Genomic DNA, 13750 nt, shown 5'->3' with positions numbered 1-13750 from the left:
AACATTGTAGACATGTTCTGGTTTATCAGTAATATAATAAAGAAGCGCGAGTTGCGAGCGATCAATGTGGTATGCGCAGTTATGACATTTAAAATAATGTTGAAAATGAATATCTCATAACGTCGGAGAATTGTTTGCTTTTCAGTAAATTGTTAGAATATTCATCATGTATCAAAATAAAAATTAAATTTCTTCTAATATTATTAAATATTTTACTGACGTGTATTGTAGATTTTATATTAGAATTTATAAATTATTATTTAAATTAAAAAATATATTTTCTGAACATTTTTTCTCTTTTTTTCTATTATTTGGAGATCTCGTTTTTCAGTATAAAATTTTTCATATAAATAAATAAACTGTTAATTATCGTACTATAAATTTAAAAATTTCAGTCATAAAAGATATTTTATTATTGAGCGAAACTTTTAGCTTGTATATACGTATACGTATTGTGCATTCTATGTACTCTTGCAAAGTGCAGATCCACTATAGTATTCACTAAACAACGAATTCAGAAAATACGACACTGGGATATGTATATACATTCGACGTATAAATTCTGTTGTTATTCCTATAAATGTGTATTTCTCCTGCTATCTTCTATTATGTGATACGTTGCTCCAGAAAAAAGCAAAGGTAGGATAAAAGTCCAGAAATGTTGTGCTGCATTCCAAATAGCTTTCATAGAAATAAAATATTATTTTTTATATTTTCCTCGACATATATTGTGTAATCCTAATGGAAAAAATATTGCGCAGTCTTAAAAAAATATTCTTATTTTATGTATACATGTAAAACTCATTTTATAATTATATTTCCAACTGCGTCCTTATAAAATTAATCTATAGAAATTATTCTAGAAATCTAAAATTTTTCAGTTATTTGAATTTAAAATTAAATACAATTAAAAACGATAATAATGAACACACTAACACTATCTTTAATATCGTGAATCTATACGTAAGAATTTAAAACACATATGTGTCTAGTTTTCAAAAATTCTCAAAATTTACAATAAATGTAATCATTGACAATTTTTTTATTCGATAAATAACACAATATTATATCTACGAATTTTTCTATTTTTGAAAAAAAAAAAAAAGAATTTTTTTTTCTGAAAATGAGTTCTCTTTGATTAACATCAAAGAAGGAAAATCAAAATTTCTATCATTCAAATATCATTCTTCGAAGTTCAGTCACATACAACATCTAAGGTAACAACTGTATATGTGTTCCCTACAGATTTTTCTGAATTCGCAATGATATCACCGACAAATGAACTCTTTCTTTCTTCCCTTTTTCCTTGGTCCCTAGTGTCATCCTACTTAATAGCACAGCGATCCTCGCGACGGATATTTGTTCGCTTGTATTCGCTGCACGCCAGAACATTTGCATTGAAATTGTTGCACCCGGCGCCGATACATGTTTCGCATCGTAATCCGCCCGAGCAAATGGCGAACGTCGCGCGAAAACTCGCTGAAAAAAGGTATTCGGCGACTGCTGATAGCGAACAATGTACTTTATCGAAAAAAGGTTACGATTCGTGGATATTAAACCTCTTCCAGTCTCCGAAATATCCGGTAATTGATATATATTATCAACATGTTTAAAATGTAATTTATTACAGTGACGCGATGAAGATGAAATGTATTAAATCGCAAGCTATTTTAAGTAAATACATTGGCAAGTAATTAATCAAAAAGTTTCTGTCAGATAATTTAATTGAGAGTTTAGTTTTATTTTATTAATTAACTCTCTGTTTAAAAAGAGAGAAATTCGTCGACAGAAAAGGCTCTTTGAGTCTATAATATTTTTATAAAAGAATCATTAATTTTGTACAAAACCTTTGTACAAAAACCGCAAGTATGATTGACATTTACGGGTTAAATATTATACGCAGTGATAAAGAAAAAATATAGAAAAACTGATCTGTGCAAAAACCTTGAATAAAACGTTTTTCATAATGCGAGCCAAGAAAATACAAGCAAATCTTAAAAGGTCGAGGATACAGTTCTAGTTAATATTTCATGGAATTTTAAGAATTTTTTCTAGTTTATTCAAAAATGAAATGTTGAATCGTACTTACATTCTCTTTGGTCGATGAGATCTGTCTCTTTGTCCTGCCGTGATACACTCTCGGTCTCACCAGAATGTGTCTACTAAAGTCTGGGGACGGACCTGTAACAATTAATTAAACCAATGTTGAACTATTGGACTTGTATAGTACGTAATAAAATACGAACTTTAATACTGAGTCTCGCAGGATAAAGTAAAACATTGTGTGAATTTGGTGTCTTAGTATGTCCTGAGATAATATCCTTGGCCACAGAACTGTTTATTTAAACTATCAAGATATATTCAAAATAAGGGTGGAACTCAAATTCACGCATACATACACACGCACAATAAATTTAAGATGTAGAAATGCTACAAAATTTTGATAAAAATTAAAAAAAAATTATCTTTTAAACATTTTTGAACACAAAAAACAATTTTGTATTTTTGTATATTCAGTATTAAAAGTTCTTTGCGCTTTTACTCTGTATTAACTTAAGCCAAATGTGGCTCTTACAGAACCATTTAAGTGTTAACCAAGCGAGAAGCGACGTTGAAAAAAGGATGCATCGTAAGAGGAGTCTATAACGTAATATGGAATTTACAAAGCTTTTTACGAAGCTTCCACATTAATGAATATAGTTAGTATATCGATCGAAGCTGTCAGTTCTTACACTTTTTCTCGAACACCGGACATCATTATTTTTTACTTTTTATGCATTATACAGTACAGGAAGTTAGACAACGCATCAAAAAGGACTCTTGCATGCAAAAAAGTATGCAATCGTATTTAACGTATTGCTAAAAGGACGCGTTGACGTTAAAATTTACTGAATGATCGCTAATTATCCAATTGCTAACGAGATTTTAACGTCCATTAAACTGACATTTTTAATTATAGTTAAACGAATTTTACACCAAAATTTCGGACGTCCGCGAGTAAAAGTATTTATTCCCTTTTTTGTCAGAAAAAAAAATTGTTTTGCACATTTATCACAGACTCGAAAAATTCAAATATAAAAAAATTCTTGTAAAAAATATTTGTATAAAACTGTTAGTTTATTGTATACAAATACTGTTAGAATTCATAACCGCGGGGATTGACTTTATATTCTCGTACGATTAATCAAAATAAACAACAAATTAAATGTTATTTTTTTTCTCGAAGGCACCTTTCAATAAACTCGCGAAAAAAGTGAAAAATTTTCGATGACAATCGAACGTACACATATCAGTATTCGCGGAGCGTTTACAAAAATTGCGGAGCTCTTTTCGCAAATAGAACATTTTCGAACTGCGCGTAATCGAACGAAACCTGCTCTTCGCTCCTCGACATTCGCAGCTGCGCCGCAGGAAGCTGCTCCTGTTTGTGTAACGAACAGGAGTCCACCCTCTAGCTGACACTTTAGCCAGATGTTATATCGACGAAAGTCCTTGACACCGGGCTGCAAAGGGGTAAATTCAGCGGTTCCGCGGTCGAACTCGGTTTTCCCAAATTCGACTAACACTGCGCGACCCCGTCTCCGTTCTGGGAGTACCCGAAACTATCGACCCACCCAGTAGCGTAGGAATTTATTTTTCGTCGACTCGAGGGAGTGAAGTCGATGCTTCCGAGGCTGTTCCATTCCAACCATTTACATTTATCCGCACGGGGAGAAGCGGGCTTTGAATTCGAAAATTCAAGATTCAAAGAAGTGCAGAAGCAATTTCCAAAAGCTCGTAAAAATAATGAAAGTTTCTACGGGCGGTTTATTTTTGAGAATACGGAGAAGAATTGAATACAAAATTCTAATAAAATAAATTCACGCGATTAAAGTAAATCTGCAGATATATGTGACGTATCTATTTAAATATGTAGAATATGCAATATCTCATTTTGGACATTTCTAAAATATATACGATTAATGTGAATCATAAATTGAAATCAAAGAGACTCATTAGATTTATTAATTAAATATTTAGTTGTACATGACTCTGCAATTGACAATTATTTCATCAATTTATATATAATTGCTTTATTGTTACTGCGTTAATATGTAGTTTAAATTACTACTTCAAATAATTAAACATATAGTTATTTATTAATTATTAATTAATAATTTAATTCAGTTTTATTGATTTAATGCTTTTATACACTGCTGCATTCAATGCATCGTAACCGTATTGCATATATGTATGTAGATATATATATAGACGAGAAGAGGGATTGGCCGGCGCGATTCGTCATTCTGTCAACTGCACATTAAGCGCGCTAATTCTTCCTGTGTAGGTGGTAAATGGATTGAAATTATTACTTAATGTTTCCTCTGTTTCTCGCGAGCATCGCGCGAATCTGAATTTCAATTAAATTCACTTGTGTACGATCAATATAGACATCGAGAAACCAGACGTACCTGAAATCATACCCAGCATCAACGCCATTATTTCTCGATGATAAATTCTAGGTATATTGACTAGGTATATTGACTATCAAATTTGATCGAGAAAGAGAGAGAAGAGAGGAAGAGAGATATCCCAGTTTAAAAATGTTCCAAAGTATTTTATCGGTTATCGATACGATATCTATTGAATGAACTGTCGACGTGCCGCGAAATAAAATTTTGCGAATCATGATTTGTTGAGTCATCCGTTTTAATATTTGTACTATTGTTGGTTTAGTGCTTGTTTCTATGGAAAAATATTTTAGTGCTTGTTTCCTGAAAAAAAAAAAAAAATAATAAAAAAAGAAAACAGAACAATAAAAAAAAACACATTATTACTGTCATTAATTCTTCAGGAAAGTAAAGACGAATTGAGTGACATATGTACGTCTCCTATTATCTGTTCCAAGATGTATTTTCATAGTTGACAGTTGAAGACGACTAGACCTAGATTCTTTCCGGATCGTTTCTCGTCTCAACATGCGCAAACATCGGATCCCTCATTCATGCGATTTGCTTCGCATGCAATTTGAATGACAGACCGGAACGCGTGGAAGCGATAATAACTTCCTGCGTGCACGTCGGATCGCGATCACGTTCGGGAGCGATTATCAAGCAGCGTCACATCGTCGCGAACGGAGTCTTCGGTCAGTTACAAAGTGGGTCAACGTGGAATTTTGAGTGGCTCTTTAAAGTGTCAAATCGGCGATGCGGGATGAGTCCGCGCGAGAGTCCGCGAAACGTGTCGCACATGTGCGACAACGACGTTTATGAGAGCGAGATTGACGTCAATGGAGATGAAAGAAAAAGAATGGCGCGCAAAAACGGTTTTCGCGAATATAAGAGTGCGAAGAAAGGCGTCAATGGCCGTGAAAGAGGACCATCTTGCGACGGCCAAGTTTTTTTTTCGTCCCTTTCATATTTTGAGAAGCGGATGCCTCTAACCCTTATCCAGGCCTCACCGGATACGAACGTTTTTATCTTTGCTCGTAAAATGAAAGGATGTTCTTTCATTGTAAACTTTAGAAGTCAGATATACAAATATGTAGTAAAAATTTCATCAAATAATTGTTGGTAAAAATTGTTGGTTTTTTTAAATCCAGCATATAGATTCAGTATTGTCAATAAAATCCAGTAACAGAGAATTAGCTAAAAAATGTAAAAAAAAGTATCTTCGAGAGCAGAATTCGAGATGCGCTTCTATGTAAAGTGAATTTAAAAAAGTGATTTTATAGTTTCAAAAATATTTTTCGGAATAGAATAAAAATAAACATACAAATATTTTTCGGAACAACAGATATACATACATATATATCCCACGAATCGCATCCATGCCTTGAATAATGAAATTATTTCGACAAATAGCAGAATAAATAACCGCTACATTAGTGATGCAAAAACGACTCACCCGAACGTAAAAACCCTACAAATATTTACCGTGAAAATATTTCAACGCACGCGCGATCGAACAAGCTGTAATAACATACCACGAACTCCCAATATCAAAACGCGTTCGATATAGTGATACGTCATATTCCGATCGATCGGGTCTGACATGCGTTTGATAGCATCTGTCAAATCTCGCTCTGTTAATACCTGTCCGCCGTAACATCGCGTGAGGGAAAGAAAAGGAGAAATTTATACGCGCGTCCAAAAGGCGGAATTTTTTTTTGCGATTTGGTCACTAAGTGAACCGAGCTGTCGCTGCAAAATCGCGGCGTTTCATCCGCGGCACGTCTGGCGTTGCACATTTTCCGCGTGTTTCCGCGACGCCGAGCACGCAAATTTGCTCGGACAATTCGGCCCACCCGGTCATACGTTGCATACATGGATATACTCGTCCGGCTATTAAATTCCCCTGCCTCTCGCCACACCTCATCGCTATGCGGAGAACGGTATATCCCGGTTAATACGGGCACTTTGCTCTACGATTAAATTCAAATAAACTCCGCTTGGCCGTCGTCACGCCCGATGCACTTCTCGCGCGCGCAAACAACGGATATTTAATATTTGAATGATGTCGACTAATACTGCGGCTAAAATAACGACTGGATTGCATACATTTTGTCCAAGTTGTCAGCGCGTGCGTAATGAACTTTATAATTAAACTGTGGACGCAAGTACCGTCTCGTCAAGTCGCGTTTGTCTGGCTTCATCGGAAACATTGTGCACGTTATTTTATTGCCAAGTTTACAAATTATATACAGGATGTATCTAAATAAGTGCGAAAAATTTTAGATTCTTTGTCGAAAATTAAGAGGGGTTTCTTATATAAACATATATATGATCACCTAAAAATATGCGTTAGAAAGATTCCTTTAGAAACATTTTTGTTTTTAAGAAAAAAAAACTTATTTTTTACCTTCCTCTATATATAAAAAAGTGTAACTCTCCAGGAAGGGATATAAGAGTATATGTTTATATAAGAAAGCCTCCTTATAATTTTCGACAAAAAATCATTTTAAATTTTTCGCACTTATTTAGATACCTTATATACGTATATTTTGTTAAAAAAAATGAAGAAAGAGTAATAAAAATGTAAAAAAACGCGCTTATGCAAATTTCCAGAAAAATCTCATGTTGCCATTATTACAGAAATCCTTGCAAGATGTACATTGCAGGATATATTACGACCGTATACTACAAAAAAATTGTAAGATAATACAGTGTGTTGTCTGTGTTGCTAGGAACATTGTTACATTGCAGCTTGTCTTATCACCATTATTATCCAGCGAGGAGAATTTTATACGCTTTCGGATTTCTCCGCTCGACGTTCCGTACGTTATGAAATAACGTGGCTCTGCCATTCGTGACAGGCAGACTCATATAATATACTCGTATATATAAAGGAACGAAGTCTCGTTGCCTTCACTTCCGCGCTGATGCTCTCTCGACAATTGCCACGGGTATGCAAACGGAACAGCACGAACCGGAATGATAATTCTCTCTCTCTCGGTGTAATTGAACTATGTATCTCCGGCTATCACGCAATTACGTCACGACGGATTTAAGCCTATCGGGTAACTCGTTACGCTAGCCAGGGTCGATTTGTCATTAATTTCCTGTCGAACAAGCGGCTGTGTACGATACACACGGGGGCGGGAAATCGGAGCCGGTTATATGGCATCGCGAGAATCCTGACGACTCGATGTGATTGTTCGCATAAATCATCCTAGTTGCGTTTCTCGAGCAGCATTCAACATTCGTTCTCCGTCCGCTGACAAATTTATGACGACCGTAATTTTTAATATCGATTTACTGTAATGTGATCGGCACATGAGTCCGAGATTATTGTTGCCTGATTCTATAACATAAAAAAGTTATACGAAAAAGATCTACATCCAGATTAATTAACGTACGTTTCTAAAAAAAAATTCATTGTTTTCTTTAGATTACATTTATATGAATATTTCAGTCGCAATATATGTTAACATACGTATAAATGTGGGGAAAAATTGCACAGAAAGTGTTGAAAGATTGCTCGGTTCTGAAAGCGTCAGGATGATTGCAAGATTATACGATTTCGGAAAAAAATGTCGGTGAATGGAAATGATATTCTGGGAGAAGGGCATGGACATTTGTTTCAGCCGTTTTCCATATCTCGGCCGAGGTCGCAAGATAATCCTGATTTACGGCGCGGGTCATTCCCTATATAGCGCAGATAGCACAGCAAACTAGACTCCACCATCTGCTCTGTTGTAGTAAGCTTATAGAGATGCGAATGCTCGAATACGAATCTGTTCGTGTCGTTAATCATGTAACTGCATCGTCGAACGTGCGTGTGTCATTGACCTGAAAAAGGCTTGACTCGACAAGACTCAAAGAACGAGAGCTTGTTTTAAAAGCTATCACCCGATTGTGAACAAAAAAGATTTTTATTGTTATCAATTAAATACAAATGTCCCTTCGCATTTTCTTCTCGATGAAATATCTTTAATATAAGTTTCTTGTCGATATGACTTGTAGCACACTTTCTATCTCAGATATAACAAAACCGATCTCGGGAACTTGAGAACAGTATACTTGAAAATGCAAAGACAATTGGAGTTTCACATTTTTCATTTTTCGTACTTTCCATGCTTTCTTTTTAATACTAACTGAATTTTTCTTTGTTCTTATTCTCGATACTATTATGTATCACCTTTATTCATTATGTGAATTTTTTCTTGTGACTTTTCATCTTGCATCGTCAGCTAATTAGAATATAAACTAGTATAAGTTCATGTCTTAACATTATACATATCGTTAACAATAAGTAATTTTAAAATTTCTTTTTCGGAAACTCTATTTACATTAATATCTATATATATATAAATATTTCGCGATAGCGTTTTATAATAAAATATATATAAAAAAACTTGATTATTCAAGATGTTAATCTTGTAAAAAATTTTTCTGAGATAAAATTGCAAAATTTTTAAATGCAAGAATTTCTAAGTAAGATGCAGAAATTTTAACATAATTGTTTGTTGCATTTTCTAATGATTTTAACTTATATGAAAAAAATTAAATCTCTAAATTTTTAAATGTCAATTTTAAAATTTGCTAAAAAAATTAAATTTTGTAAGACAAATATTTTTAACTTTATAACATTTTTATTTTTTATTATTGCTTGTAATATATGTAAGAGCAAAATTATGAATGAGAATTTAAAAAAAAATATCCCAAGTTCTAATAAAATACCAGAAACTTTGTCTAAATAAATATAAATAAAAAAATTAATTTGTGAGAATTCTAAACAGGGTAGACGCTCTATTATCTCGGAAATTGGGTAGCACTAGAATTATTTCACACATTTCGCGATTTCAATTGAAGAAATTGAACGAAATCGCAGCGGAAGCGCTATTTTATGATTCATAAATTGACGCGACCGCGCGAGCAAAGCAAGTTTGACAGACGTTATCACGTGCGATCGCGCAAAGATATGTTCGCAGATGACGGCTGCGCAGCCGGAGGTGGAATTAGCGACGGTCAATTAGGACTCGACTAATTCGGACAAACGCGCGTCGCATCGGTGCACATGCGAAGGCGGATCTGTATTTCGTGTTCCCATGACTCGCATCCCGATTTCACACGTGTTGCCGGCGACCGCGCGCAAACACGACTCCTCTCTCGACGAAGAAACGTTGGCCATAATCGCGTGTTCCGTATTTTGCGACGGTCAACATGCATGACACGTAACTCAGCGCTGTCTCATTTCTTTCATTTTACATTACATACGCTACATCAACGTATAACGATGTTTTTTTTCCCCAATAAAACATCAGCGATACAAGGGGATGAACTTTTCTTATCCGTAAAAGCAACGACTTTATTTCTTCAGCGAGCTAAAATTTCTAATATATGTATACATCCTTTTTTCAACCTATTTATTTAGTAATTTAAAATTCAAATTTCAGATAGGTTTTCAATTGTGACGTTGATAAGTATACGATTATTTTCCGCAAAAAGTGTTTGCGAAGCTGTCAACGTAAACAGAAAGTGTACATAAAATAACATGGATATAAATTTACACGTCAAACGCAATATGCATTCTATGCAATCTAAGAGAAGAATGTATACACTGAACAATAGAGAAATATTTCGGAAAGGATAACGTGAAAGTGTAAAGAAAGTTCTTCCGTCTCGTTAAAATAAGCATGCACCTGTCTCATAGCAGCATGCATTATAAAAAGTAAAATAGATAATATGTAATTAGAGGAAAATGATAAAAGTATGTAATTTATCTAACGTATAGTCAAATAAAATTTTTTTGAAAATTAATGTCCCGATACAATACATTTTCGAAAATTAATTCGATCGCGACGTGATGTAAACATTGAATATCAATAAGTGTTTTCGGATTAATCGCAACATGAATGAAGCCGATTTTAGTGAATGAACCAATCAGGCTCTCGTGTCTGCACTATTTTGTCGACCTCAGTCTGCTCTCATTAGTCAATTAAAGTTCATAATTATAGCCTCCACTTATCAGAAGAGTCTCCCGAACACATGACTCACAACGGATGTCACAATTCTCTTATCGTTTCACTCACACACTCGCGCCAAGCGAGTCTCATTGTTGATTAGCATAATTATTGAAAATCGCAGTTATCGATTATACGTCGAATAAAGACAGCCTCCTCCATTCACAGAAAAATAAAACGACGAGTGATAGATTTTCGATAGACCTGGAGAATGGATATTTCGCAGAATATTCTATACGTTTCGCCGCTCTTAAAATGAAACAGAAATTTCTGTACCATCATTAACAAGTAACGCGGCTACCGTTCCTCATATAATAGCGATCTTTTGTACGATACTTGACGCTATTCATCAGGTTAAATCTTTTGTTCATTCTTTCGCTAGACTAACTTTATTCGTATATTTGATAGACTTGGCATCAATCCAAAAGCGGCTTATCGCGTTGACGGCATTTGCAAGGCTTAACGTCGAATTGGCTTCGCGAATCAGATATCTCGATCAGATATATGTTACGTTCCGTGCATTCGTTTGCCTTTCTGGGACGATTTCGCTGCATTTAATGGATTAATATGCATTCAAGCGTAAAATTGATTTACTTGCAACCTCACGCGATACGTCTACTGTTCGCTTATCTACTAGAATCTATGACATAGCGAATGTAATAATTTATGATACATAATAAATATAATCAAAATTACTATGAACATAATAATTATACGTAATAAAAATTTTACCCAAACACACATCTTGCAAAAATAAAATTAATCGATGTCTGAAGTTCTTTATGTTTGCGCATGTATGTGTTTGTGAAGTTTTTTCTTCTTCTTCGCAAACGGATTCTCGATATTGCATATTAAAACAATATTTGACCGAGCCAAATTTCTCTCGACGATTTTTCGAAGAGAAGCAGTAGAAATATAATCGATAAATACGGGAAATATTACCGGTCATCCAATTCCGTTCGTATACTATGACCACTTACCGCATTTACCTGATATCGGATTGACTCCGTCAATAATCGCTCACCTCCTCCTTTCGGGCGTATGTAATTTCACCGTCGAGTGAATCCGTACATAAAATCGTAAGAGCACCAATGAACAGACTTTACGGTTACGAGGGTTCCAAAACGGCACACGTTTCGTCGTGCGGAGTTGCAGAAGATTGCTCGCTCGAAACACAGCCGCGCCATAATTGCACTCGTGCGAGATACTTCTCCTCGCCGACACTTGGAATTGCTTGCACAACCGCGCGAGTGGCTAAAGGATTGCTTGTCTACCTGTCATATCACTTGTCTTATCGCCGCGTTTAAGTGTCGTTGTGTATTCGCGAACAACTCTCTCGCTAACGTCTCTCCGCACAACGAACGTGATGAGGTTTGCATACGAAGATTCCGTATATCTCGCGGAGCAAGCGTGTGTTTGCGGAATAATTTTTAAAGACTATTGTGAAGAGAAACAGTACATTAATCCTGTCGCGATGACATAAGATAGATACGGTGATATATGTGTGTTAATTGATTTCGCTGAAAGAAGATTGCAATATTCTATATAAATATATTAATGATCTGAATATTGAAAGTATTCGATGTTGTGAAATCGTAAAGAGGTTTCAATTGTGATCGATGAATTATGTTCATGAATTATCATTAAAATCCGCTTTATACAAACTTCGTTTGAAACTCGCAACACGAATTCGCTACTTTAATATTCGCGCCGAGGTGCAAATAAATTCTTTAAAGTTCAAACTCGACAAATTTTTACACACTTTTAAACTATGTTAAGAACTCTAGAAAGTAACAAAATTTTACAGAAAATTGAGAAAAAGATATTTGGAGAAACTACATATATGTTTGCGTATATATGTATATTTTATTATATGAGACAGCTCTCTTTCTATCTCGAAATTATCATGAAGTAGAGACATAAAAATTCAATTGACATAATAGTGGAGATATCTAAGATATAATGTCGTCGAATAAATCTAACATATATTTCCATTAAACACGTCCATTAAATTCGACATTCATCGCTTTTCATGAGATGGAATTGCATCCTTTTGCGGGTCCATGTATACATAAAAAGACGACAAGCTCAATAGACATCATTAACGACCGCACTAAGAGAGTCCCTTTCATGCAACAGCTGTTTTTGTCCTATAAATTCAAGAAGACACTACACCATGATATACACATCGTACATTCAAAAGAATTAAATATCACTGCGAAACGGAATTGAATATCAAAACGATGCACGGTGACAGCTATTGTGTTTCTAAAGCGTTACATTTATGCGATCCCCAACATTGCTTCACATACGACAAAAATTCTTATGAAAAAGCATGTCTCAGATTACTATTTTTTAATTACTCGAAAAATAATAAATCTCTGATACTTTCCAGAAAAATTTTCTAAAAGCTCGTATGCATATTCAGCATAATATTATAAATATATAATATTATAAATTGTGTGTAAGTGTATAAAATCGCCTCAAATTGAAAACTAAAAAACACGTTTAGCAGCTTCAAATGTCTCAAATAAGACCAAGAAGGCAGAAAGGTAGTTCGAGTTCGTTATCCCAGCTGAGGTTAATTACTGTGAATAGGCGTTAAGCGATGCTTCCTTGAATTACTGTCAGCGAAACCTGCTGCTCTTAGGTTTCCATTTCGTTCTCTTTTCATATGATAACGTTTGCTTTTTCTATTAGAGAGAACAATACATCTATAAGGTCACTTACTGTCAAATCTTTTAAAATCCTTTTAAATACAGAAAAAAAATATTACTTAAACAACCTGCTATAATTGTGTTTAAAATTACTACAAATATCACCAAATTAATATTTTACTATATAGAATCATTATTAATAATAAATGAGAATTATTACTAATATTAATTAAAAAAAAACAATTTTGCAATATTTCATCTTAGCTCTTTGTCTATGGAAAAAAGCGTATTTCTTTATCTCGAAATTATCAACGAACCATATACGAGAGTCAATGCACATACGTGATCGCGCAATGCTATTTAACAATCGTATCAAAGCAAGGTCAAACGATACAGCCCGGCTTTGATAATTATTATTATTAACAAGAGCATGATGTATCTTCTCTTCAACGTAGCGGACAACGGCTGCATTCGCGATAAAAGGGAGATTCCACTCTAAAGAATTTCTTCACAGCTATTGTTTCAAGTTGTCTCCGCTTCTATTTGCGTTAACTTTTATTTTTAGCCGGGGTTTTTCGCGAAAACTTTTCTTCGTAAATGAACAATCGCTCTATATTTTCGCTAGCTTCTCTAAGAGACCGCGATAAAA

The 13750-nt window shown here is 34.5% G+C and overlaps 1 protein-coding gene across 1 annotated transcript in view; it reads right to left on the bottom strand.

The window, feature by feature from the left end:
- Positions 1 to 13750, bottom strand: part of Meltrin (disintegrin and metalloproteinase domain-containing protein meltrin) — an 82434-nt gene that overhangs the window by 29371 nt on the left and 39313 nt on the right. The window contains 1 exon segment of the mRNA XM_029316453.2: positions 2090 to 2181. Within this exon segment, the coding sequence (XP_029172286.1) occupies positions 2090 to 2181 (92 nt within the window).

Source organism: Nylanderia fulva, unplaced genomic scaffold (genome assembly GCF_048542155.1).
Source record: "Nylanderia fulva isolate GAGA-0341 unplaced genomic scaffold, ASM4854215v1 Scaffold51, whole genome shotgun sequence".
NCBI lineage: Eukaryota > Metazoa > Arthropoda > Insecta > Hymenoptera > Formicidae > Nylanderia > Nylanderia fulva.
This window is presented reverse-complemented; position numbering and strand designations above follow the sequence as displayed.